General features: G+C 34.9%; 3 protein-coding genes across 3 annotated transcripts; 2 read left to right on the forward strand and 1 right to left on the reverse strand.

Annotated features, from left to right (window-relative positions):
• Positions 1–684: 684 nt before the first annotated feature.
• LOC133296149 (fimbrin-2) lies at positions 685–9,822 on the forward strand. The gene is made up of 14 exons (XM_061495097.1): positions 685–771; positions 953–1,123; positions 2,205–2,449; positions 2,531–2,702; positions 3,145–3,183; positions 3,381–3,449; positions 3,531–3,647; positions 4,312–4,523; positions 5,378–5,533; positions 5,995–6,194; positions 6,506–6,663; positions 8,543–8,639; positions 8,848–8,939; positions 9,494–9,822. The coding sequence occupies exons 1-14, from the start codon at positions 685–687 to the stop codon at positions 9,677–9,679; spliced, it is 2,001 nt and encodes a 666-aa protein (XP_061351081.1). The 3' UTR covers positions 9,680–9,822.
• A 2,106-nt stretch (positions 9,823–11,928) lies between these two features.
• Positions 11,929–14,055, forward strand: LOC133296155 (uncharacterized). The gene has a single exon (XM_061495104.1). The coding sequence runs from the start codon at positions 11,929–11,931 to the stop codon at positions 14,053–14,055; it is 2,127 nt and encodes a 708-aa protein (XP_061351088.1).
• Positions 14,056–24,419: 10,364 nt separating this feature from the next.
• Positions 24,420–25,743, reverse strand: LOC133296158 (uncharacterized protein At5g48480). The gene is made up of 2 exons (XM_061495106.1): positions 25,377–25,743; positions 24,420–24,879 (listed from the first exon to the last, which is right to left on the reverse strand). Exons 1-2 carry the CDS (start codon positions 25,664–25,666, stop codon positions 24,651–24,653), a joined length of 519 nt encoding a protein of 172 aa, XP_061351090.1. The 5' UTR covers positions 25,667–25,743; the 3' UTR covers positions 24,420–24,650.
• Between the last annotated feature and the right edge of the window lie 410 nt (positions 25,744–26,153).

Consider the following 26,153-nt stretch of genomic DNA (forward strand, 5'->3'; position numbering starts at 1 on the left):
AAGCATATCATCATAAAATAAACATAAAACTCGCATTAAAAAGTGCAAGTATTAAGTCCTGAAATATATATATATATATATATATATATATATATATATATATATATATATATATATCATGATAGGAAAAAAGTGACAAAAGTTTAACAACATAATTAAATATTTTTGAAAAACTTTAATAAGAAGAAGCTCAAATACTAAAATTAGCATCCACTTGTGCATAATTTAGTGAGAAGTATCAATCAACCATATCATTAGATATTAAAAAACAACACTTTATAGTTGAGATTATAACAACTTTAATAAATGTAACTAAACAAAGAGGATGCAAAAAGCTTGTGTTTGAACTTGGAAGTAAAAATTCGAAATGTCTTTAACGGGTAACAAAGGGTCCCACCTCAAACGTTAGGAACTTCAAACTTAGTACATAATTTAATAATTTGAATTTTTCATTTTCTCTTTCACTCTCGTAGAACAACTTTGAACTCTGACAGCTATGAACTGTCCCATAGTGTTGGAAACCTTTCTTCCAACTCTCTCTCTCTCACTTCACACCACACTTTGAAGCTTTTTGAAAACTAAAAGAGAGAGAAATATAGAGAGAGAAAACAACTGTTAGATAGATCACATACATAGTTACAAACTCATTTTCCCACATTGTTTCATTTTGTAGCTGAACAAAACATGTCTAGTCACTGGGGGATTCTTGTTTCAGATCCATGGCTTCAGAACCAGTTCACCCAAGTGGAGCTTAGAAGCTTAAAAACCCATGTAAGTTCTCATCTTTGTTACAATCCAAATATTGGGTTTGCAAGGAAATGTTGAGCAACAACCTGTTGAATCTTATATTTAGATTTCCTTGCTATTTTTTTTTTCTTGGAAAGATTGTGTTTTTGATGATGTTCTTGCAATTGGGATTCTGGGTCATGATCATTATCTATGGTTGGTGTAGTTCATGAGCATGAGGAGGGAAAGTGGGAGGCTTGTGATTGGTGATTTGGCTTCTAAGATGTCAAGGTTGAAGGTTGTGGGAGAAAATCTGAATGAGGAAGAGAGATCTTCTTATATCCAGGAATCGAATCAGAACACAGATGAAGAGGTTGATTTTGAATTGTTTCTTAAGGTGAGTTTTTTCATCTTGATTTTGATTTCATTCATCTGTTCAAGAATCAACTTTTTGAGAGTAGTGAATCTTTTTGCTTTTTGGAAATTCTATATCCACTACGTATCATCTTTTTCCATTTTTGTTTTTTTTTCCCCGATCCCCTTACTGTTTTCTTTTCTGCCAATCTTAAATCTATTAAATCTATTCAATATCTTTGAAACGGGTAGCAGAATATGTAAGAAAGAAATAAAAATAGTATTTTGAAACTGGTTGATTTAGGAATAAAAATATATAAAAAAGAGGAACACATGAAAAGTATATATTTTTTTCATTTTTCTTGTTTGAATACTTGACTTAATATATATATATATATATATATATATATATATATATATATGGTTTTAATGTTTCCACAGGAAATGTATATAAATTATCTATATTTTTTCCTAAAACGACGTTGTTTTGGGTTGGAAGATTAAAAAATATAATGATAAAGACTATTATAACTTTAGAATAAATTATAATTACAAGAACACCTTGATTTTAATCCCAAAACGACGTCGTTTTAAGCTCAATATAGATAACTTATCTACATTAATTGCATAATATATATATATAGAGATATGTTATATTTATCACCTCTTACAACCAATATTATTTTCGTTGGATCAAAATCAAATCAAGACTTTTAGTTGATGCCATTTTGTAATAGTTGATTTGATTTTAATCTAATGATAACAAAACTGGTTCTAAGAGGTGGTAAGAAAAATAAAAGTAGTAAATATAACTTTCTCCATATATATATATATATATATTATATGTGTGTGTGAATTTTTTTTTTTCTTCCAATTTCCTTATTTTTCCCTCAACTCATAAGCATATTTTAACCCCTCATTTTGCAGAAATTAGCATTGAAGTATGTTATTTTACTAGCTACATCATACGTTGATGTGTAACCATATTGGAGTATTTCAATTGTTTGTCTTAGTAACAAACTGCATAAGAGAACTGGTTCATGTTGAATAATATCAGTTGCTGTGGACAAGTCAAATTCTGATCTAAGAAATAACTAGTAATTGTGCTATAATGATGATGACAGGTTTACTTGAAACTACAAACATTTGCAAGTTCTAGAACCGGAAGTAGTAGTCCAAAGAACTCCTCAGCATTTCTCAAGACAGCTACAACCACTTTGCTTCACACAATAAGTGAATCTGAGAAAGCATCATATGTTGCACATATAAATAATTATCTTGCACAAGATGAGTTCCTCAATAAATACCTTCCTATTGATCCTTCAACCAATGAGCTCTTTGAAATTGCAAAAGATGGTGTTCTTCTTTGGTACTGTACATTTTCACTTGGTTTACTATTTTTAACTAATCATGACAATTTTATTTTAAAAAGAGTTGCATGTTGTTGCAGCAAGCTTATCAATGTGGCAGTTCCGGGGAACATTGATGAACGGGCAATCAATACAAAAAGATTACTCAACCCATGGGAAAGGAATGAAAATCACACACTTTGCCTCAACTCTGCTAAAGCAATTGGATGTACAGTAGTCAACATTGGCACTCAAGACTTCATTGAAGGAAGGGTATGTTTTTACTTTGTAGTAGGCCTTTTAGTTTTCATACATAAAAGCAGCGTTATTATTGTTGGGATATTCTAGTGTGATGGAATCCCACGTTAGTTGGTAATGGGTTAAGTAAAATCCATATAGGTGGAAGGATCCATAAATCCAATGCCTTAAGGTTTTAGGTTAAGATATGATGTTGAATCCACTTTCTACAGTTGGTGTAACTTAATTCATTAATGGTGCGATGATGCGATGCGATGATCCTAACCTGTATAGAACTGGTAGATAGTGACCAATTGTGTGTGATGTTTGCCAACTAAAACACATAATGCATATAAAACAAAGGGGGTCAAAATTTATCTATTTGGTAAGTGATTTAACCAAATATCTTTTGAGATTTTTCTTTCCCTTTTCCATTTTTTGTGCTTTTAGTATCTAAATTTTTTCGTTCTCATTTCAGCGTCATCTGGTGCTTGGGTTGATTTCACAGATTATTAAGGTAAACAATCATTGATTAATCAGAAGTTTATAATCTTTTGGTTTAGATTTGTAAAAACATTTGTCATGTCCTACAATAAATCTGGAATGTTGTTACTTAATTATGCATTCTAATTTTGGGATTAATGAGAACTGCACACTGCATATTAAATTTTGTGGGGCATACTTTTGACATTCCTAATGGTGGTGATAAATTAGATACAATTATTGGCGGACCTCAATCTAAAGAAAACTCCTCAGTTGCTTGAGTTGCTTGATGATAGTAAGGTACATACTTTCTTTCATTATCTTTTCATATTTTCATCATTTTTTTTGTATATGTTGCCTTCATATTTCTTAAACTGGCAGGATATGGAAGAGTTTATGAATCTTCCACCAGAAAAGATCTTGTTAAGGTGGATGAATTTCCATTTGAAGAAAGCAGGCTACAAGAAAATTGTCACTAACTTCTCCTCTGATGTGAAGGTAACTAAGTTTTTCTTTTCTTTTGGTGAGAAATAAATAAATGAGGACGAGCCTTCAAGTAGGGTAAGGTTACTACTTGTGATTTTACAAGGTCACAGGTTTGAGTCTGGGAAATAACTTCTTTATAAAATTTCAAGGGTAAGGCTGCGTATATCGACCCTCACCCCTTGCAAATCGGGGAGCCATATGCACAGGGGTGTGAGAAATAAATGTACTGGTATTTTATCTTTTGCTTTGGACAATTAGAACCGCTGTGTTTTTTTCATTCAGTAGTATTTCATTGTAAAAATTGTTTTTTGTCCTCTTCCTCTGGAATAATAATTTGATCATTTGATTGACAGTTTTTAAAGCTCACTTTACAGCATGCTTGGAAATTCTAATGTTAGTGTAGTGAAGTGGTTTGATACCTTATTCATATGTTGGTAAGCAGTCAGTAACAATTTGAAGTGTTGTACATCAATGGAAATGAAAAATGTTAGGTGAAAGTTTTTCAAGGATTAAGCACATTTCTTGTAGGAATATTTATTTAGTTATCTATTTTTTCTAATTGAAAAATAGATATAAGTTGAGTCAGTATTATGAGGTATAAATTATAACAGAAGCTTCTTAATGCATTTTCATGTAAATAGTTGCTGATTGAACTTGTATGGTTCTGACCCTGCAGGATGCTGAGGCTTATGCACACCTTCTTAATGTTCTTGCACCTGAATACACTAATCCCTCCACACTGGCAGTTAAAAACCCCTTTGAAAGAGCAAAGTTAGTTCTTGAACATTCTGATAAGATGGGTTGCAAACGATACTTAACTGCAAGAGACATAGTGGAAGGATCCCCAAATCTTAATCTTGCATTTGTTGCTCATATTTTCCAGCACAGGTGAGAATAATCTTCCTCTTGAGAAATATTATAATGTATTTAGAGCCATTTGGATGAGCTTTTTTTTCTTCAAAAGCTACTTTTTTTAAGAAAAAAAAGCTCTTCTCGAAAAAAGTCTGTTTGGATGCCTGCTCTTAAAAAAAGCAGAAGTCATAAAAAAAGCCAAAAACTTACTTTTTCCGGAAGCTAAAAATTTTAGCTTTTAAAAAAAGCAGAAGTCAAAAGCCAAATATTTTTTCAAAAATCAAATATTTTTTTAAAAATCTAAATAGTTGTAACTTTTATAAAAAGTACTTTTTAAATAAGGAAGATAAAAAGGACTTTCTTAAAAAGCCAATACAAACGAGCTCTTAAAACATCTCGTTAAAGCAGTAAAGAAAGGAACTTAATTTTAGGCTTTCATAAACTATTGATTTATTTTAATCAGTGATCATTTGTTATTGACTTCTGTGTATTAGGCCCTTACTGTAAAGTTATTACTCTTATTCACATCTTGGAGGGAATGAAAAGATAATAAATAAAGGTCATTTGAAGATTAAGTTAATACACTAAATGTTAACATATTTGTTAATCACATTTTGACATTGAATGTTGTTACTAAAGATTCCTCAGCTCATATGTGTAAAGCGCCAATTCAACTAAAAGCTTAATCTGTCTAGTGATAACAATATTGTCCCCACTATACATCTGGTTCTTTTATTTTCTTTTCCGATTTTGGATATGAATTGAGATTACCTATTTATGTTATCCTTTCTCCACATTATAGGTTTGTCAAAAAGTTGGACTATTATCATTTTTTTTTCTTTTTGGTTTTTGAGAAATATATGGTATCTAACTCAATTTAACTCTTGTAGGAATGGACTTTCAACCGAGACAAAGCAGATTTCTCTCCTTGAAACATTGCCAGATGACACTCAAGACTCAAGAGAAGAGAGAGCATTTCGCCTTTGGATTAATAGTCTTGGAAATTCAACATATATCAACAATGTCTTTGAGGATCTTAGAAATGGGTGGAATATCTCTCTTATATATATTATGCTTGAACTGGTTTTGTTACAAGCTTTTGGTTTGGAATTGAAACTACTTTTAGATTTCAATTAATTGAAATTTTTTATTTAAGAGGACAAGGGCAAGTCTGGAGCAGTGGTAAAGCTGCTCCTTTGTGACTGAAAGGTCACGATCTCGAATCCGAGTAACAACCTCTTTGTAAATATGTTAGGGTATGGCTGTGTACAAAAGTTGTCTTCACCCTTACCCTCGCTAGTCGGGGTTTAATGTGGGGGTTCCGGGTGGTTTTTTTTATTCTCTTAAGAGTTCATATTTTAGTTGAACAATGTAATTTCTTTTAGTTCCATTTTCTATGTTGAAATTATTCTGGCATTTAGAAAAGACAGTGACACACTTCTTGTTTTCAAGATAATCAGCTTTATTTTCTTATCCATTGAGTTGTGATAATGTTGCTTCTTCACAGGTGGGTTCTTTTAGAGACTCTTGACAAGGTGTCACCTGGGATTGTCAATTGGAAGATTGCTAACAAGCCTCCAATTAAGATGCCATTTAAAAAAGTAGAGAACTGCAACCAAGTTGTGAAAATAGGGAAACAGATTAAATTTTCCCTGGTAAATGTTGCTGGAAATGACATTGTGCAGGGAAATAAGAAATTAATACTAGGTAAGTTTACCTCCAAATTATATGCCCGTAGTAGTATATCAATTAATAGAGGGTGAGTCTTGGAGCAGCAATAAGATTGCTCCTTGTGACCAGAAGGTCATGGGTTCAAGTATGCAAGGGTAAGGCTGCGTGTAATCGACCCTCAGTCCTACCCTCGTGAGTTAGGGCCTTATGCATCGAGGTTGGCCCTTTTTTTTTTAGTAGTCAATCAATTAGTCCATTGAGCATACTCCAATTCTATCACACTTCTATTTAGATGTTAATGGGTGTAGACAGAGTCTAAGTCAAATACTATTGATTTTTTTTTTTAGCTTATTTGTGGCAATTGATGCGATACAACATCCTACAACTTCTAAAGAACTTGAGGTTTCACTCTCATGGGAAGGAAATAACTGATGCTGATATTTTAGAATGGGCCAGTAGCAAAGTTAGCAGCTCAGGAAGTCAAAGCCGCATGGATAGTTTCAAGGTATTGAATATTTCTAGTCCTTTCATTTAAGCATCTGCTGCAAAGGACTGATTTTTTCTTGTTCGTTAGTTTAACTTTTTGGCCTTATTTTCTTTATTAATAATAATAAATTTAATTGGTAAGTATCATAAAAAAGTTATTTAGTGGCACATTTTGTTTGTAATATTTGTGGCTTTTTTCTTGTTTTATGTCTAATGCTGGCTGATTAAAGTAATATAAGGAACCGGATACCAAAAATAAAAAGTAATATAAGGAACCAATGATTTGTACTTTTTGTATGACAAACTATTTCTTGTTCTGCTCTTCTTGTTTGCATGAACTAAATATATCTTCTTGTTTACGTTATCACATGTCACGCATGTTGGAAATCGACAATCACACAGAATCGAGAAAACAAAAAAGGAGATAAGAGTAGAGAGATTGACACAATGATTTACCCTGGTTCACCCAATATAGGCTACGTCCAGCTTGTCTGTACTATATTCACCTTACCGCCACTCGTTACAAGTCTCTCGGTTTACAAGGCAAATATAAATAGGATTACAAGAAACCCTAACAGCAGCTATTCATGGGCCCAAGCCCAAACTGCTAAGAAAATTACAATTGAAACAGAGGCCTAAACATTACCTAGCCTCTACGGGCCTGGGGGCGCTGCCCCCCCGGACCCCCGCCCGCTCACCTGGGAGCGGGACCCCAGTTGCCTTTCTGCTGACCCCGACAATTAGGGCCAACATCATCATGTGAAGTATGAGCCATACCCAACAACGCATTCCCCCTTGCAGTTTATCTTTCAAGCGTGTCAATTGGTAAAGTTCAAGTTAATCCCAATAGGTCATGAGTTTTGGGCTGGAAAAAGCTTATATATTTGCAAAAGGAAATATGGATTGAAAAGATGCTTTGAGATTATTCTCTTCCAATGTTTTATTTATTTATCTTTTTTTGCTCTTATAAGGAGAATTGTAAATTAATTTAGGAAGCCAACCATGGATAGGATTTTGGATATTCATATTCCTGTTATATAAGGGGCTTACATATTGACTAATTATGATATGGCATTTCAAAAATAGCTTGACTGTCAAGGCAAGATACTTTTTCTGGTGATAATGGGTCTAAGGGGCAGCAAAACGACCAATATCTAGCCATAATCATGGCATTTTGTTGATGCTCAATGTGAAAGTTCTATGTTTGCTTTGTGAGGGAGCACTCCGTATGCAAATTATGTTGGAAATTCAAGTGCGAGTGATGTAGCCCCATATTGGTTAAGAATAGACTAAGTGAGGACCACATAAGTAGAAAAATCCATGAACTCAATGTTTTAAGGTTTTGAGTTGAGACTTGGCATTGAGTCCACTATTGTGATGAATTGTCGCTTAGCCCATTGATAGTGATCTCCCTACCATGTGCTCTCTCTGGCCACGTAACAAATATGGCATGTTGTTCGGCACAAAAGAAGCCTTGAGAATGGTAGGGTTGATAATGCCAGCCAGCCAGCCAAAAAGGAAAATGTTTAAGCATGTGACTTTATTTGTGATATTTTTAGCAAACATTGAAATACTGCCTTCAATTTTTTTTTTTTCTTGTGCTGAATCTGAATTTTCCAAGACATAGTGCTTTAGGATTGCAATCAATTTGATGGTAGAACAAAATCCATTAATACTTAACATATTTAATCTCTCGGATTAACTGTCTTGCTTATTATTGAAATCACATGATAACCTTGCAGTGTGTTTAGAATTGTTTTGTTTAACTAGTAAATTTCTTTTCTGGTAAATAGTTTATGTATCTATGTTGCAATTTTCATTTTTGAACAGTAGGATGTGTTCAGGGATTAAATAAATTACAGAATAATTTCATTAATTATTACAATTTGAAATTTCAGGATAAAAGTTTATCAGATGGAATTTTTTTCCTTGAGCTTCTTAGTTCTGTGCAGCCCAGAGCTGTAAATTGGGGTCTTATAACAAAAGGAGTAACCGGTATGTTTTCTTTCTACTAAATAGATTTGTGTAAATCATGAAATTGCTTAAGCTGAAGTTATATCATGTCTGCTATGTGGAATGAACTGCAAAATTATGTCTTCCAGTAATGCAATTGTTGCATGGAAATACATTAATATAACATTTTGAAAATGCGTACTTTTGCCTTAATCTTGGTATATATTCCTAAAACACTTGTTTCATGCAGACCAAGAGAAAAAGATGAATGCCACCTACATTATCAGCATTGCAAGAAAGCTTGGATGTTCTATATTCTTGCTTCCTGAAGACATCACTGAGGTATTTTGGAATCTCCCCCTCTCTTTTTCACCATCCAATCTTGCACGTTTCTTCGGGGAATGATTTTTCTCATGTGACATGAGATCATGTGAAACGATATCAGTTGTCCATACAATATATAGAAGGTGCATAAGAATAAAGAGCGAGGAAATGATGACCGTTGATTCGTCTATGGATTACTAAGTGGACACATTCCTGTTTCTTTGATATTGACCACAATCAATTATTTTTTGTTTATACTATAACTGAAAGGTCATGGGTTCGAATCCAGGAAATAGCCTCTTTGCAATTATGCAAGGGTAAGGCTGTGTACAAGGATTTTCTCCACTCCACACTCGCTAGTTGGGTTTAACGGGGAGTGATTTTTTACTATAACTGTAGAAACATTCAGTTTCAGTCTGAATTTTGAGCAATGTGCATTTGCTCACTTTTTAGACAATTTCTTCTTTATAAATACTCAATTAAGCATTGATTAAACTCATGTCATTTCCAACTAGGTTTGGCTTTGAAGTTTATGCTGCTCACTGTGTAACAATGCTTTTACACAATTTCAGGTGAATCAAAAGATGATCCTTACACTAACAGCTAGTGTAATGTCTTGGTTCCTAAAACACCCTCATGAAGAAAGTTCAGTGAGAACTTCAGATAGTGAGAGTGGGAGTCAATTGGAGACTACATCAAATTCAACACTAGATGACTCTGCTTCTGATTCATCTGTTGATGAAAATGGTAACATGTAAATATGGCTGGAGTGAATCCTTTTTAATGTGATTTCTATTTGAACCCCTCATTATAGTTGATCAAAAAGATCAATGTATGACTCTAGGTAATTTAATTGTTTCAAAGCAAATTTTGTTCAAGCAACTACTATGTAAATAGTGTTTTTTTTCTTTCTTTTTTTCTTCCCAAGTTTTATGTGGAGTGCCTTAGATCATATCTCCTACAATCATATGTTCCAATTCCAGTTTATTTATATGAAAGAAAAAATAATAATTGTTGGACATTTTCAAAAACATTTTTTTTTCTCTTTTTGATGTGGGGAACAGAAATAATTTAAAACTGCATTTGATTGTTAAATTTTAAGAATTAAAAAATTAATCTCCTTTTTATTATTAAAAATTAAAGTGATGTCAATTTCTTTATAAACTTGAATTTACATCACTTTCCATTTTTAAAAATTAAATTAATGTCACTTAAATTTTTAAACATTAAATTAATATTAATCTAATGTTTCAACTTTCAGGGACTAAAATGGAAATTTATTCTTTAAAAAATTACTCTTATGTTTCTATTACAAAAAATATGTGTATATAATAATTCAGTTTAAGTATTTCTAAGGCATAAAAAAAAAATTGGTGCTGTAAAAGTTTTAAAAAGATCGGTGGCATGTTTATTGATAGTGTAAAACTCTTTTTTGAATTAAATTCTTGAGTTAATTTGTAAATTAAGTAAAATGTAAAAATAACAAATTTTGGGTCATGTGTGATTTACTCCCGAGACTCTTTTTTTTCTTAAATGGGTAAAATTTACTATATGTACAAAAGCTCCATTATGAAGTAGAAAAAGTTAGAAAGCATTTAAACCCTTTTGGAAGTAAAGTACTATAACCGTGTGGGTTTGCCACAATTGATAAATACTATTTCCTTCCCCATCCTTTAAAGAATCCACATTTCGAATTTTATCTATTTCAATTAAACCACAACCTCACATGATAGTATAAATAGTAATAATGATTTAACAAATATTCTCTCTTGCAAGATATAGTGAGAGAAGAGCATATAGAAACGACAATTCAACAATATGTTATCCATATAATCTCACAAAAGATTAAAGACGCCAAACACATAAATCGATTGGCAAATAGTTGTTCCAATTAAACTAAGAGTTTTGAGTTTGAATTCTGCATACTTAATTATGTTAAAAAATTTGGTAGGAGAAATTTTATCGTTCTTATCATCCTATTCAATTAGAATCGGATTAGTCAAATAATCAATTAATAAAATTTGTAAAACTTTACTCTAGCTCCCTTTCAATAAATTCATAAAAAGAATTGACATTACATTATCAAGGCCAATTTCTTCATTGTATTTATCCCTCCTATTTTAACAATTTTAAATATTTTCATCCACAATTTATTAAGTCTTTCTTCTACTTTTTAAATTCAAACTCACACTCCTGTGCATTCTTTATTTCCATCGAGAGCAATTACTTTTTGTTAAAAATGTCATTTTGTCTTCCTCTTACTTTATAAGTTTTTTTGTTATGGGCCGAACCACAAGCCGAAGCACGCACAACTTTATCACTGAAATGATGGCATCCCACCTAAAGCTCTATTTCTCTATTCAAAGTATTTGTGGGCAACGAGGATGACTTGGTCCGTTTTGCCCTGTGTCATACAATGTCCATCACACTCCAGTCAAACACATTCCCAATGGATTTATGTGTTAAACTTAAAGGGGGATGATGTTGTACTAGGAATTCAATGGCTATCTACATTGGGATATATTTTAAGTCATTATGCACATCTAACCATGAGTGTTGATTATCAGGATTCCAAAGTCATTCTTCATGGAGAATCTTCGGTAGGCCTTTTGTAGCAGGCCCAGATAATGAGAGGCCCAAACGCATGACAAAGCCACCAACCCATCTCCAAGATTATGTTTAAAGCTTTATTAGCTAGGAGTCTTTACTTTTCTTATTTAATAATTATGCAATTATCAATTGTTAGTTAGTTGCAGATAGGAATAATCCTTAAGTTATCCTTATATTCAATTTGTTATTTTTATTTCCAGTAGTTAGTTAGTAGCTGGCATTCCTTAGCCATTAGGTTGTTATTTGTTTTACTATAAAAATCCTGGAAAAGATCAATAAAAGTCATTGGATGTTTGATCGCAATTCTTTCTTCCTAAATTTCTCTCCTCTCTTATTCTTTTCTCTTAATTCTAAGAAATTCCCCTTCATTGGTGCTTTCATCTGATCTCCCTCCCACATGGCGGAGAACACACGCATGCGTGAAATGACTCAGCGCATAGAAACGCTGGAAAAACAACTCGAGGCAGCAGAACTCGTAGGTGAACAACAACAATTAGCATTACAGGACTCGCAAGCACAATTACTGCAATCGCAAACACAGCAGAATCAACATTTTGCGATACTCCGGCAGGACATCAATCGAATTCTCGAAAATCAGTCCAACGGATCCGGAGTTCTCGGCTCAGGTCCCTACAAATCTCAGCCGAATAACACAGGCATTAATCGCACACAACCAACGAAAATCACTTTTCCGAGGTTTGCAGACGGCGATCCCATTGATTGGATTTTTCATGCCAATAGATATTTTGAATTCTATCAGATACCAGAGGCAGAACGTGTGTTAATTGCATCTTTCAACCTTGACAAACCAGCGAATTCTTGGTTCCAAGGACTTTTTAATGATGGGCTTATTCCCAATTGGCCAGCGTTCGTGGTGGCGGCGCAAAGGCGTTTTGGACCGTCGGAGTTTGAAGATCCGGCAGTATGCCTTGCCAACCTTCGACAACAAACCACGGTTAGTGAGTTCCAAGCTAGTTTTGAAGTCATAGCTAGCAGAGTACCAGGCCTTTCTCCTACACTCAAAAGAGCACTATTTGTAGCCGGTCTCAAACCGAACATTAGGAGCCAAGTACTAATTCAACGCCCTCAAGATATCCATGCTGCATTCTCACTGGCAAAATTATATGAGGACCAGCACACAGACTCAAATACAGGGTACAAAGCCCAACGACAGTGGACACCACGTCCACCGTTCACACCAAATACATCAGCCAATCAATCAAACACCACCAAATATCCATCCACAACATCCCAACTTCCTATTAAACGACTTTCACCAGAAGAAATGCAACGTAAAAGGGAAAAGGGGCTTTGCTACAGTTGTGATGAAAAATACGTGTTTGGCCACAAATGCAAAGGGAAAGCCACCTTGCTCTATTTTGATGGCATAGAAGATGATCCACCCCCGTCTGACTCTGAAGAACAAACAGAATCTCCAATTACAGATAAGATTCCTAATTCCTTTTCTGAGATCAGTTTGAACGCCTTATTTGGCCATTATTCTCCACGATCCTTTCGTTTAACAGGAACGATATTTGGCAAACAAGTTCAGGTTTTAATCGACGGAGGCAGCACTCATAATTTTATCACGCATAAAATGGCTACTTATTTGGGATTGGTTTTGCAGACTTTAGAGCCATTTATTGTGCAGGTAGGCAATGGTGAGGGACTTCAATGTCGGGCATATTGCAAGGAGGTACCTCTAGTGATGCAGTCTCATTCATTTTCGGTGGAGTTATACGCTTTGGAGCTAAAGGGTGCAGATATTGTCCTAGGAGTTCAATGGCTCAGCACCTTAGGACCAATTCTTACTGATTATAGCCAATTACTCATGACCTTTGACCACCAGGGCAACAACATTCAACTTCAGGGACACCGTCCTGACAACCCAATCCTTATATCATCTGCAAAATTGAATAAACTTATGGTCACGGATGCATACACTTCATGCCTCATGTGTTTCAACCGTCCTCACTCTGCCCCACCCAATACCCCACAAACACATGACACGGAACCCCACCATATTGTAGACATCCAAAAATTACTCTCCACCTACAATGATGTGTTTACCATTCCCAACACCTTACCACCACACCGTCCATATAACCACCACATCAATTTACTCCCTAACACAAAACCTATCCAAGTTAGACCCTACCGCTACCCACATTTCCAAAAGAGCGAAATTGAAAAATTATGTCATGAAATGCTATCAGCAGGAATCATTCGCCCTAGCCAATCCCCATTCAGTTCTCTTGTCCTACTGGTGAAGAAGAAAGACGGTACTTGGCGATTTTGTGTGGATTACAGGGCCTTAAATGCAATCACTGTCAAAGATCAATTTCCTATACCAACCGTAGATGAATTGTTGGACGAACTTCACGGGGTAACAATTTTCTCCAAACTTGATCTCCGATCTGGTTACCACCAAATTCGCATGCACTCCGAGATTATGTTTAAAGCTTTATTAGCTAGGAGTCTTTACTTTTCTTATTTAATAATTATGCAATTATCAGTTTGTTAGTTACTTGCAGATAGGAATAATCCTTAAGTTATCCTTATCTTCAATTTGTTATTTTTATTTCTAGTAGTTAGTTAGTAGCTGGCATTCCTTAGCCATTAGGTTTTTATTTGTTTTACTATAAAAATCCTGGAAAAGATCAATAAAAGTCATTGGATGTTTGATCGCAATTCTTTCTTCCTAAATTTCTCTCCTCTCTTATTCTTTTCTCTTAATTCTAAGAAATTCCCCTTCACCTTTCCTTCACTCTCTAGCTAAGTTCCACAAGCGAGTAGCCCAAGATGTTGTTTCGTTGTGTCTGATGTGTTTCTCAGTTTCAGACAATCAGACTGGGCTACAATTGCCTACGGGTCCATCCCCTATAACAACAAATATTGTTGTCAAAAATTAGTGTAAAAACGTAAAAACTTACGTTTTTACAGAGTGGCGCATGTTCAAACGCAAGTAAAAATAGTCCTTGGTAAAAACTGATAAAAACACTGCATAAAAACGGTAAAAACTTACTTTTTTTACCGTTTTGACCACTTTTACTTAAAACAAAAAATTAATTTTTTTTTTACAAAAAACAATTAAAAAAACCCAATTTTTGTTTTTCCCAAATCATATGCACAGTATCTTGATATCTTTTTCTAGCTGAAAGAAAAAACCCTCGCAGCTTTTGAGAAACAAGAAAATCATTCTAGGCAATGCTGCGAAGGAGCTGGAAGATGCAATTGTTGGGTTAGATTTAGTGGAACACGGTTGTGATTTGTGGGTATATTTGTAAAGAACCTTAGGATACACCACCCCAAAAGCTAGCTCAAAGGGTAGGAGTGCCCAAGACCTTATAAAGGCCACATTAGTTGCCCACACAATCAATGTGGGACTATAAGGGCTCTTGCGTGAGGGGGCGTGTTGAGATATATAGTCTCACATTGATTGTGTGGGCAACTAATGTGGCCTTTATAAGGCCTTGGGCACTCCCACCCTTTGAGCTAGCTTTTGGGATGGTGTATCCCAAGGTTTTTTACATGGTATCAGAGCCTCGTCGTCCCCCACTTTCTCTTGTGGAGTTTCTTAGCACAGGTAGGCTGAGCCTGTTGCATTGTCCACGCTTCAAGCCCAAAGGGCTCTCATGTAAGGGGGCGTGTTGAGATATATAGTCCCACATTGGTTGTATGTGCAACTAATGTGGAGTTTATAAGGCCTTGGGCACTCCGCTCTCGTGTAAGGGGGCGTGTTGAGATATATAGTCCCACATTGGTTGTATGTGCAACTAATGTGGAGTTTATAAGGCCTTGGGCACTCCCACCTCTTGAGCTAGCTTTTGAGGTGGTGTATCTTTACAATGTTTCTTGTCACTTTTATTGTGTAGATGAAAATATAGTGCTCTATCTCTCTCATTCACCTTTTGTTGCTCACTATGTTCCAAATGAGCATTCTTTGAAGCTTAAATTTGTATACAAGAGCAGATACCTGATAGCTAAATGTAGGATATGTTTTTACCCCCATTAAGAAAAAAAAAATTGTGAGACCGTGAGAGCATTCATTCCTTATTATGTTGACCACCTTTTTTGATAAAGTTGTGGAAATACAAAAAAATTGTCGTATGTAAGCTAGATCAGTCAATCCTTATATTATATCCTTGTTTGCTTCACATGTTCAAGTAGTCTAATGTAAATGAGTGGACCCACTGCCCATGTATATATCCTTGCTTGTTTAACTTTTGATTTGACTATATTTTTTTTTTTGTAATAAAGAGGGGCAAAAGCCCCAAACAAAACAAAAATTACACGACGCGAGGACTTAAAAGATCTACAGAAGCATCCTGAAGAAGGAGCTCTAACAAAGGAGAAGGAGGAGAATGATAAACAATAAGATTATTATCATCCTCAAAATGCCTAGAAGCAAACCAGTGAGCACATCTGTTATTTTCTCAAAAAGTGTGGACCCAACGAACATCCCAATCTTCAGCAAGCCATTTGTGAATACGGGAAACAACCTGAGAGTTTCTGTGATTATTGCTCCCTTCTTGGATAGTGCTAAGAGCAATTTCTGAGTCACATTCCAACTCCACTCTCCTAGCACCAGTACCCCAGGCCAGCTCTAAGCCTTTGAGGATACCCCAGAGTTCTGCATCAAGAGGATTACAGAAACCTAATCTGAAAGAGAAGCCACCCAGAAAAGCACCATTGTGATCTCTAGCAAGGCCTCCACAGCTAGCATGCTGCCTAGATAAGGAAGAAGCACCATCTGTGTTAATCTTCAACCGACCAGGTTCAGGACGATACCATTTAGTAGGCTGATGGGCATTAGGGAAGATGCCAAGAATGCTTCTATTCTTACCTCTAGCTTCAATTAAATGCGCAATAAAATCAGAAATGACACGCTTATCATTGCTTGGCCTTCGGAAACTATCATCATGAATATGATGATTACGCCAATTCCAAAGATTCCAGCAAGTAGTATAGAAAACATCTCTCCAATCAACATGAATTTGATAATTCCAACCCTTACTCACATTTTTGATGAGCCAAGGCTGTAGGTCAAATGTGAAGAAATCGTTGGGGACCCTTCTACCAAACCAATCTATCCACAATCTTTTGGCTTGAGAACAATCTCTAAGGACATGAATACGAGTTTCTTCACTGTTTGGACAGTTAATGCAAAAATTAGGACCCCCATTCCATTTGCATGTACGACTCCTAACTGGAAGCTTATTAAGAAAAGCCAGCCACATCATAGTCTTGATTCTTTCTGGACCCTTCCAGTCCCAAATCTTCTTCCAGGGAACATTCCTTTGAGCATGGTTAAAATTCATCAAGTTCAAGTAGGCAACCTTAACTAAGGAAGAGGACACATGATTCTGACACCAAACTAACTTATCCTCAGTATTATCTTCCAAAGCAACAGGAACGCAAAACACCTTAGAGATTAGCTCATCATTTAAGAATTGCTTCAAATATCGAACATCCCAGGTACCATGCTGAAAGATCTCAGCAATGGTTCTATGCAATTCCAGATCAGGAATGTGATTAGGAGCTAAATTACAAAGATTATCATCCAGATTCAACCAATTATCCGCCCAGAATTTAATAGTCTCTCCATCACCCACCTCCCATCGAAGACCGGCTAAAAAATTGTTCCAACATTTAGAAAGGTCCCGCCAAAGTTTAGAATCATAAGGCTTAGAGCTTATCTCACGCCTCAAATCTTTACCTCTGCCATACTTGGCTCTCAAAATCTTAACCCAAAGTTCCTCCTTGTCAGTTAAGATTTTCCAAGCCAACTTATGAATATAAGCCTCATTTTGAGTACGCAATCTGATAATACCAAGACCAACCATTTCCTTCGGCTTATACATTGTGTCCCAAGCCACTAAATGAGCTTTATTAATACCCCAAATGAAGTTCCGTTGAAGCTGTTCAATCTCATCACACACAGAAGTGAGAAGAAGACCATTCTGCATATGAAAAGAGGGAATAACACCAATCACTGATTTAGCCAGAGTGACTCTCCCCGCAAAAGATAAACTTTGATGCTTCCATCCATCAAGTTTCTTACGAACTCGATCCATTAGATCAGCATAATTTGATTTCAAATTTCGCCCTTGCCTGATAAAAGAGCCCAGATATTTACCAATGCTACTGACTCTTTTGAACCCAGAGAGCGCAGAAATTGCATTTGCAGTTGCATCAGATGTATTGGAAGAGAAATAAATGGTAGACTTATGAACACTTATACTTTGACCAGACATTCTGCAACTAGCTAGATATGGTCTTTTCTTGGTGCGTACTTGGGTGCAACAACATGAATTGATTTTTATATATATATATATATATATATATATATATATATATATATATATTTCATTTTACTCTTTTATAAACCAATATTTTGGTTGATTTAAAAACATTATTGAATTCACAGTTAGAAGAACATAGGCTGAACTGTCAAACTTAGCTAGAAGTAATAGTTAAGTAGTAAGTTGGGTCCATTGAACAGAGTTATATTTTTTGTTAAATGGGAAATTTGTTTCACATATTTCAGCTTTATGAATTCATATTGATCACATATACTAAACATCACAGTTCAAAAACAATTTTAGCATGATGGAATTTACAGGATGCACCAAATTTACATATTCCGATTTTTAAATAATATTGCTCATAGGAAGAGATACATAATCAGTATAACTAGAAGAAATTATTTCAATCATAATGTAATGTTCCCAATAAAAACAATATCTGACAGGGAGGTTCTCCAACTCGTTCTGGGTTTGTTTATTTGAACTACTCTGGCACTTTGCATAATTGTCCATGTGCACAACATTTTATTTGTTTGGGTAGCAATCGAACATAGTCTACCATCAATTGATTCTTATGTATATAATTTGTTATTAACCTTTATATTGTTTTTTTTCTTCTGATATTTCCTATTTAGTATGGCTTCAAGTGGTGGCAGTTGTCCTTCTCCTGGGGCTGGTGCTGTTGAGATATATAGTCCCACATTGATTGGATGAGCAATTAATATGGCCTTTATAAGGCCTTGGGCACTCCCACCCCTTGAGCTAGCTTTTGGGGCGGTGTATCCCAAGGTTCTTTATATGGTATCAGAGCATCACCGTCCCCTACTTTAAAAAGTGAAATTAAAATAAAAAAAAAGCACAAAAAGGTAAACCAAAAATGGGCCTGTGCAATTTCTACGCTTCTAGCCTAAAGAGGCTCTTGTGTGAGGGGGCGTGTTGAGATATATAGTCCCACATTGATTGGATGGGCAACTAATATGGTCTTTATAAGGTCTTGGGCACTCCCGCCCCTTGAGCTAGTTTTAGGGTGGTGTATCCCAAGGTTCTTTATATTAGAACCTTTTATTAGAAGAAAAATATTACCTAGGAATGCTCCAGGAAATAGATCAGATATCGGATGAAAACATGGCTCTCAGAGTGAAAAGAATCCAAACAAAATTATATGCAATTATTGTAAAAGTGAAATGTTTGGGGTTTATCGGCTGAAGCATCACTTGGCATGTACACAAAAGGAGTGTGCACCATGTGTATCCGTTCCTGATGAAGTGAGAAAGGAAATGTTGTTAATTGTATATAGTTTGCAAGAAAAATCATTAAAGAAGTCTAGATTTTCTTTACAAGAAGAAGAAGAAGATTCTAGTGGAGTGGAAAAAAGAAAAAGGGTTGAAGTTGATAATAGTCCCCGAGATATTTTCAAGAAAAGTTGGTCAATAACTCAAACAACCATCAATGCCATATTCAATAAGAATGTTAGAGAAGCAGCAAGCCTTGACATATGTACATTTTTATACAACAATGCCATATCGTTCAATGTTTTAAAGGGTGAGGAATTCCTTAAGATGTGTGAATTTATTTCAAGGCATGGTCCAGGCTTTAAGCCACCATCATATCATGAGGCTAGAGTCAAATTTTTGAAGATAAAATATGATATGACAATGGATTTAATTGAAGAATACAAGGTTGAATGGAAGAGAGTAGGATGCACAATAATGACCGACGGGTGGACGGATAAAAGAAGGAGGACCATTATAAATTTTTGCGTAAATAGCCCTATGGGTATTGTTTTTCTCAAGTCCATTGATGCATCTCACATTACCAAAACAGCTGATAAAATATTTAAGATGATTGATGAAGTTGTTGAGGAGGTTGTGAAGAAAATGTTGTACAGGTTGTGACGGATAATGCAACAAATTACAAAGCTGCCGGAGAGATCTTGATGGCAAAAAGAAAAAAAGTTGTATTGGACACCTTGTGCAGCCCACTGCATTGACTTGATGGAGGATTTTAGGAAGAAAATATCAGTTCATCAAGACACTAATCAGAAAGGAAGAAAAATTACAACATTTATTTATTCTAGAACTTCTCTCATTTCCATTCTGCAAAAGGAGATCAAAGGTAAAGATTTAATTAGACCCGCTATGACTCCTTTTGCAACATCTTACTTGACTTTGACATGCCTCAGTGAGAACGAACAAGCTTACATTGAGAAGAATGTTTAATTTCGAAGAATGGAAGGCTAGTAAGTATGCAAGGTCAAGGGATGGGAAGTTAATTGAAGATGTTGTCATGGACAAGGAATTTTGGAAAAATATTGTGAAGGCTAGTAAGAGTGTGTTTTCTCTCTTTGATCCTATGTTGTTGAAGTCTTCATCCTCCACTTTGCATGTGATTGGTCCAGCGACCACTCTTGGCTCAATTCTCAAGGACAAGAATCTTCTAGAAGGGAGGGGCAATGTTATGGGCCAAACCAGCCCAAATCACCTTGATGAACGAGCTGCACCTCGGTCTAAGAATAAGATCAAATAACCTAAAAAGATGAGTTGATTTTGTGATGCAGTAACTAAAGATAAGAAGCCTAGAATTCAAAGATCATATTGCAGTTTTATTTTCATAATTACCTTATGGGAAATACATAAGTTATGTAACATGATAGAGAACAAATTTTCTACTCACTCATCGATAAGGGTGTGCATGACAACCATTCTATTTTCGATCACTGTTTCTGAAAAGAAACAATTCTTTTTTATTTCTGTGCCTTAGAACAGTTTATGATAAAAAAAAATATGTTTGATAACATGTTCTATTTTTATTCCGAGAATGAGAATTGTGTTTGATAACACAATAAATAATATAATAAAAAATAATTCCTATTAAATATAAAAAAAATTTGGATCATCACTTTTCTTTCCATATCGTGTGGTTGTGGTGGCGGCGGCCGCGGTACAGTAGTGGTGGTGGCAGTGACGTGGAGAAGATAGTGATGGTGGTTGTGACAGCAGTGGCTGCGACGATGGCGGTAGTAATGGTGGCAGCGGCGGTGGTAGTGGAGGTGACGGCAGTGGCTGCGACAATGGTGGTGAGTATGGTGGTTGTGGCGGCAACAATGGTAGCAGTGGCATGGTGGTGGTGGTGGGTATGAAGGCATCATGGTGGTGGTGGTGGCAGTGGTTGCTGTGGTGGTGGTAGGTGACAGTGGTGGTGGTGGTGGTGGTGGTGGTGGTGGTGGCGGTGGTGGCGATGACGTGGTGATGGTAGTGGTGGCGTTGGTGTAATGGTGGCGATGATAGTGGTGGTGACAGTAATGGCTGTGATGATGGTGGTGGTTGGTGGCGGCGACGACGACGACGGTGGTGGTGACGGTAGTGGTTGCGACAATGGTAGTGGTGGTTGGTGACAATGGTGGTGATGGTAGTGGTGGTTGGTGACAGTGGTGGTGGTGGTGGTGGTAGTAATGGCGATGGGGGTGGTGGCAGTGGCGTGTGATGGCGATGGTGGCAGTGACGGCAGTGGTTGTGATGTTGGTGGTGGTGGTTGATGGCGGTAGTGGTGATGGTGGCAGTGGCGGTGGCGGTGGCAGTTATAGTGGTGGTGGTGGTGACAACAGTGGTAGTTGTGGTGGTGGTGACAGTGGCATGGTGATAGTGATGGGTGGAGGTGGTGGTGGCATCGTGGTGGTGACGACGACACTAGTGGTACAATGGCGGCGGCGACGATGGTGGCGACAGTCGTGTCGGGATGATGGTGGTGATGGTAGAGGTGGAGAGTGATTGAGAGAGATAAGTGTTTCTCATTTTGTGCCCGGGAACAAAAAAAAATTGATTCTTTTTTCTGTTCTTCAACACACAAATTAAACCGGTTCATCCCGGGAACAAAAAAATAAACCGATTTTACCAAACGAGTTTCCTATTCATTTCTGTTCTCGGGAACAGAAATTAAAAAAGAATTGATCCCGGAAAGATTGTCATGCACACCCTAAGTGTGTAAACATTTTTTTTTATGGTAGGGCCCACTAAAATCTGTTTGTGCAGGAAAGTCATTTATTTTCCTGTTACATAACATATATATTCCCCTTACTTTATTAATTGATTTTCATTAGGTTAACTTTTGTATTTATTTTTTATTGCTTGTTTCTAATTTTGAGCTTCATCGTGTCTCATATAAACCTTAATTGCTAAATGAAAGAGGCAGGTTATTTTCCATATTCTTCGTCCTTTCTTCCTACTATTCTTCCTCTCCTCTCTCTCTCTCTCCCTTAATGTTACATTTTCTCTCGATTTCACTTCATCTATGGCGAGAATTTTGATCTCACAACATTTATTCTATAACCTTCTACTTCGTAAACTCTCTTTTCTTTTCTTTTCTTTTCTTTTTTGGTAAATTGTAAACTTTCTTTTCTTTTCTCTATAAGTTTACCTTTTTGCTGTTACTGTAATTAGGCCTATAATTTACGAGTTTGGTGATAGGGTGAAAATAAAAATCAAATTCAACCTATACTTCTTCAATTAGAGGTATGTTGGATGCATCACTTTATTTGTCATTTTCGTTTTTGGGAATGAGCTAAAGGGGACTTTTCCTTCCCCCGACTAACGGTGTTCATATTTATGTGAATCTGTCATAGTTATTTTCATGATAACAGATTAATATTCTTTTATATTTTCTTTGTTCTATCACACCATTTTTCCGGTTTACGTCTCCATTTTTCTTTGCTTCTCTCTGTTCATTTGTCTTTTTTTAAAATAAAAAAAAAATTGTTTGTTCAAAATAATCTTTACAGTTGGAAAACCTCAAGTTAGGATATGCTATAAGAATTTTTACAATAATCAGGATGTTTGGAATAATTTATTCTAAAATTTTAAAAATAACATTTTAAAAAAATTAATTTATTTTATTTTAAAAAAAGAACTGTTTCTTAACATACAAATATATGAAACAAAAATAACATTACAGATGACACGTTTTCCTTCGCTAACAGCCTAACAATGCCACAAATACAATAGCATACTACCATCGCTTCTCAGCAATATGCTTGGTACGGCCAACTAAAAACTCCTCCCTAAAAAGTTGTGTTTCTCTGTATCCCACTACAAAGGACACTTGTCGCAACTGCAATTTGAACCCTTCTCAATGCTGAAACTTCAATACATATTCAAAAACAAAAGAAAAAACATACCCACATTGAATTACTTATAAAGTATAGTTGTTTGTAACTTACTCACTCGTTTGGTGGATATGATAGGATAAAAGTAAGATATGATATAGAGTTGATAAGAGTAGGATATGATATGAGACTGATAAGCCTATATCATGTGATGTGTTTGATTAACACCTGATTAGCAATCTGATAAGATTATGTAAAAAGAGAAAGGAAAAAAAAAAGAAAATATAATGCAATAAATACAAATATATTGGGTAGCGTTGAGATATATTGGGTAGCGTGGAGATATATTGAGTATCCAATATTGGTATCCTATTCTATTGAATACTAACTCAGCTCCCCTTATAGGATAAGAAATCATGTATTGGATAGGATAAGATGAGACAATAGGATAAGTTAATCATATCTTATTGACTCACCAAAAATAAGATATGATAAGTTATCCTATCTTATCTTCTTTATCAGAGCTCCAAACAAGCCCATAAAGTATAGTTGATTACGGAAGCATATATTTATAATTTTTTATAGGTTTAAAGTTTTTAAAATTATTTTACATAATTTTATCTAATATTTATCAAAATATGCAAAAAAAAATTTGTGTTCTATTTTTTTTCTCTCTCCTCTTCACATGAGTCTACATGGATCCCACACACTTTTTTTCGTATATTTTAATGAATATTAAATAAAATTAACTAAAATAACTTTAAAAACTTTAAATCCATTTTTTACAAATTTATCTATGTATTTCATAGAGTACATTTTTTTATTTTTTACTCTCCAGAGTTAATTAGAAAAAATTTGTAAATATTACGTACACTTAAAAGTTTAGGTGATTTATTTACCAAAAAAATAAAAAAGTTTAGGTGATTTAATATAGTAAAAAGTAATTGAAAATAAAATTTTAGACCTCTGTTGAAAATAAATGATTAAAAAGTTATTGAAAATAGTTCATAATAAATGTTTGGAAAAGGAATAAAAATCCTTATAATTTATTCGAATTCAAATTTTAGCACCGGTATATTTAAATAATAACCTTTAATTTTCATTTTTTAAGTTATTAGTGACGAGTCACAACCATCAAAATATTAATTACTATATTTTACATTTGATTAAATTTAACCTCATTTAATTCATAATTTCATGTAAATTAAATGCTTACAGTTTAAAACTATTAAACTCTTGGGGACTCCTTAAAATATTAATAACCTTTTAAATTTTCATTTTTTAAGCTATTAATCACAACAACTAAAATATTAATTAGTATATTTTATATTTATTTATGTTTAAACTTAAACTTAATTCACAATTTAATATGAATTAAACCATTTAAGTCTTGGTCACTCCTTGTTTAAGAAAGCAATATAAATATTACCACCAAAAAAAAATAAAAAAAAGCAAAGGAATATAAAAGATTTAGGGCCATATCAAGAACAATATTGAAATAACAGCAGATATTACTTAGTAGTCCATAGACACCATACATACCAGTCATAAAAGTCATAAAACTTGAGTTAACCTAACCCTTCCACAATTATCTAATTAAACCTAACAACTAAGATCTTCCATTTTCTTGATAAGCAGGACCCACATTAACTGAAAATGGGAACCAGTTAGAAACAACAACAGCAATCAGATTTCAAGATCGGACGGTCAACATCATGCAGCTCCTTCTGCAACATCACCACACTTCTTGGCAGGGGAGCATATGAGCCAAACAAAGCCATATGGGTCCTTGACCTTGCCCACGCGCTCACCACAGCACGCACCCTCACCTTCCATAATCTCACCTTCTTCAACGGCTCCAGCACTCACAGCCTTGGCAATTGCATCACTCACATTCTCTGTCTCCAGACAAATGCTAATAGTGTTTCCTCCATTCTTCAGGCTGATAAAAAACAAAAAACACAAAATTTGAAATAAATAGAGAAAATATAGAAATAAAAATAATTAATTTTTTATTATTAAAACAAAGTATATACACAGATTTCGAAATAATCAAATAAAAAATAAGTAATTATATTTTGTTTTTAATTATTAAAATTAGAAATATGTTCTCAAGAACGGTACAACCTTATAACACAACAAAAACAACGAAAATAAAAATATTAAAAAAATACATAATAAAATAAAATAATAGCTAACAGTAAACGCATAAAAACAAAACACACAGTTGAGAGAACAAAAATCATGAATCACAAGAGAAAAACAACTCTCGCTAAAACAGTTATCAAATGCACATTAGATGCTAAGAGCAGAGTATTTACGCATAGCATTATTTTCAAATAACAAATAAGAGAAAATCAGTCACAAAAATAAAATAAAAAAATAAAAACACAAAAATATTAACAGATCTATCAAAAGATTGGGTAAAAAGAAACTCACGCTTCTTCAACGGAGTCACCGATGAAGTCAGAGACAAGAATGGAGAAGCCTCCGAGCTTCAGTTCAGCTGAGAGAATAAGAGGAAGCTCTTGCTCAGCCTTGCGCTTTGGGTGCAAGGTACGGTTAACCTCCTCCGCACCAAACGCAGCTTTGTAGAAAGAAATGGCATCGTTTGCCTTGGGAGCTTCCACCAACAGACGCAGCTTCAAAGCAGAAAACGACGCAGCAGAGGATCCGTCGTTTGATGCCACGTTCTCAGCTCCACCGTTCTGAACCTCTTGTTGAGCCATTGACGAACACACAGCAAAACGCACAACGAAGCTTCTAGAGAAAGACAAAACGACAGAACCTAACCCTAAGAGAGAGAAAAAAGAAAACAGAGAAACAGAAATAACGTGAAAAGAAAAATGCCAGACAGTGTGTGTATATATAGAAGCGGGGAAGCGGAATCGTCTGTGCCAGTTGAGGGCAAAATGGGAATTATAAAAGTTGGGTCTCAGATTTAAGAAGATAGTTTATTGATTAAAATAATAAAAAGGTTTAATTGTTTTTTAGTACACTTTATTTTTATTTTTACTTTGAGTAAAATTTGAAAATAAACTCAAACATGGAAAGCATTTACTGATACCAATTTTTTGTAACGCTTTGAAATAAATGTTTTAAATTTGGGACCTGCATTTTGTGTGTGTTGTTTAATTGAATGAGACAAACGAAACATCATCACCAAAATGTTGTTTTTTTATTTATGTTAATATTGAATATTTTAAAAAAAATATA

This window comes from Gastrolobium bilobum, unplaced genomic scaffold (assembly GCF_033153095.1).
Source record: "Gastrolobium bilobum isolate Gb01-03AN ecotype WA unplaced genomic scaffold, APGP_CSIRO_Gbil_v1 utg8217, whole genome shotgun sequence".
Taxonomy (NCBI): Eukaryota; Viridiplantae; Streptophyta; class Magnoliopsida; order Fabales; family Fabaceae; genus Gastrolobium; species Gastrolobium bilobum.

Coding starts and splice junctions, on each gene's coding strand:
- LOC133296149 (XM_061495097.1), top strand. CDS start 685: ATGTCTAGTCACTGGGGGATTCTTGTTTCAGATCCATGGCTTCAGAAC. Junction 2,703..3,144: donor AAGACTTCATTGAAGGAAGG/GTATGTTTTTAC, acceptor TTCTCATTTCAG/CGTCATCTGGTGCTTGGGTT. Junction 6,195..6,505: donor AAATAAGAAATTAATACTAG/GTAAGTTTACCT, acceptor TTTTTTTTTTAG/CTTATTTGTGGCAATTGATG.
- LOC133296155 (XM_061495104.1), top strand. CDS start 11,929: ATGGCGGAGAACACACGCATGCGTGAAATGACTCAGCGCATAGAAACG.
- LOC133296158 (XM_061495106.1), bottom strand. CDS start 25,666: ATGGCTCAACAAGAGGTTCAGAACGGTGGAGCTGAGAACGTGGCATCA. Junction 24,880..25,376: donor GGTGACTCCGTTGAAGAAGC/GTGAGTTTCTTT, acceptor GTTTTTTATCAG/CCTGAAGAATGGAGGAAACA.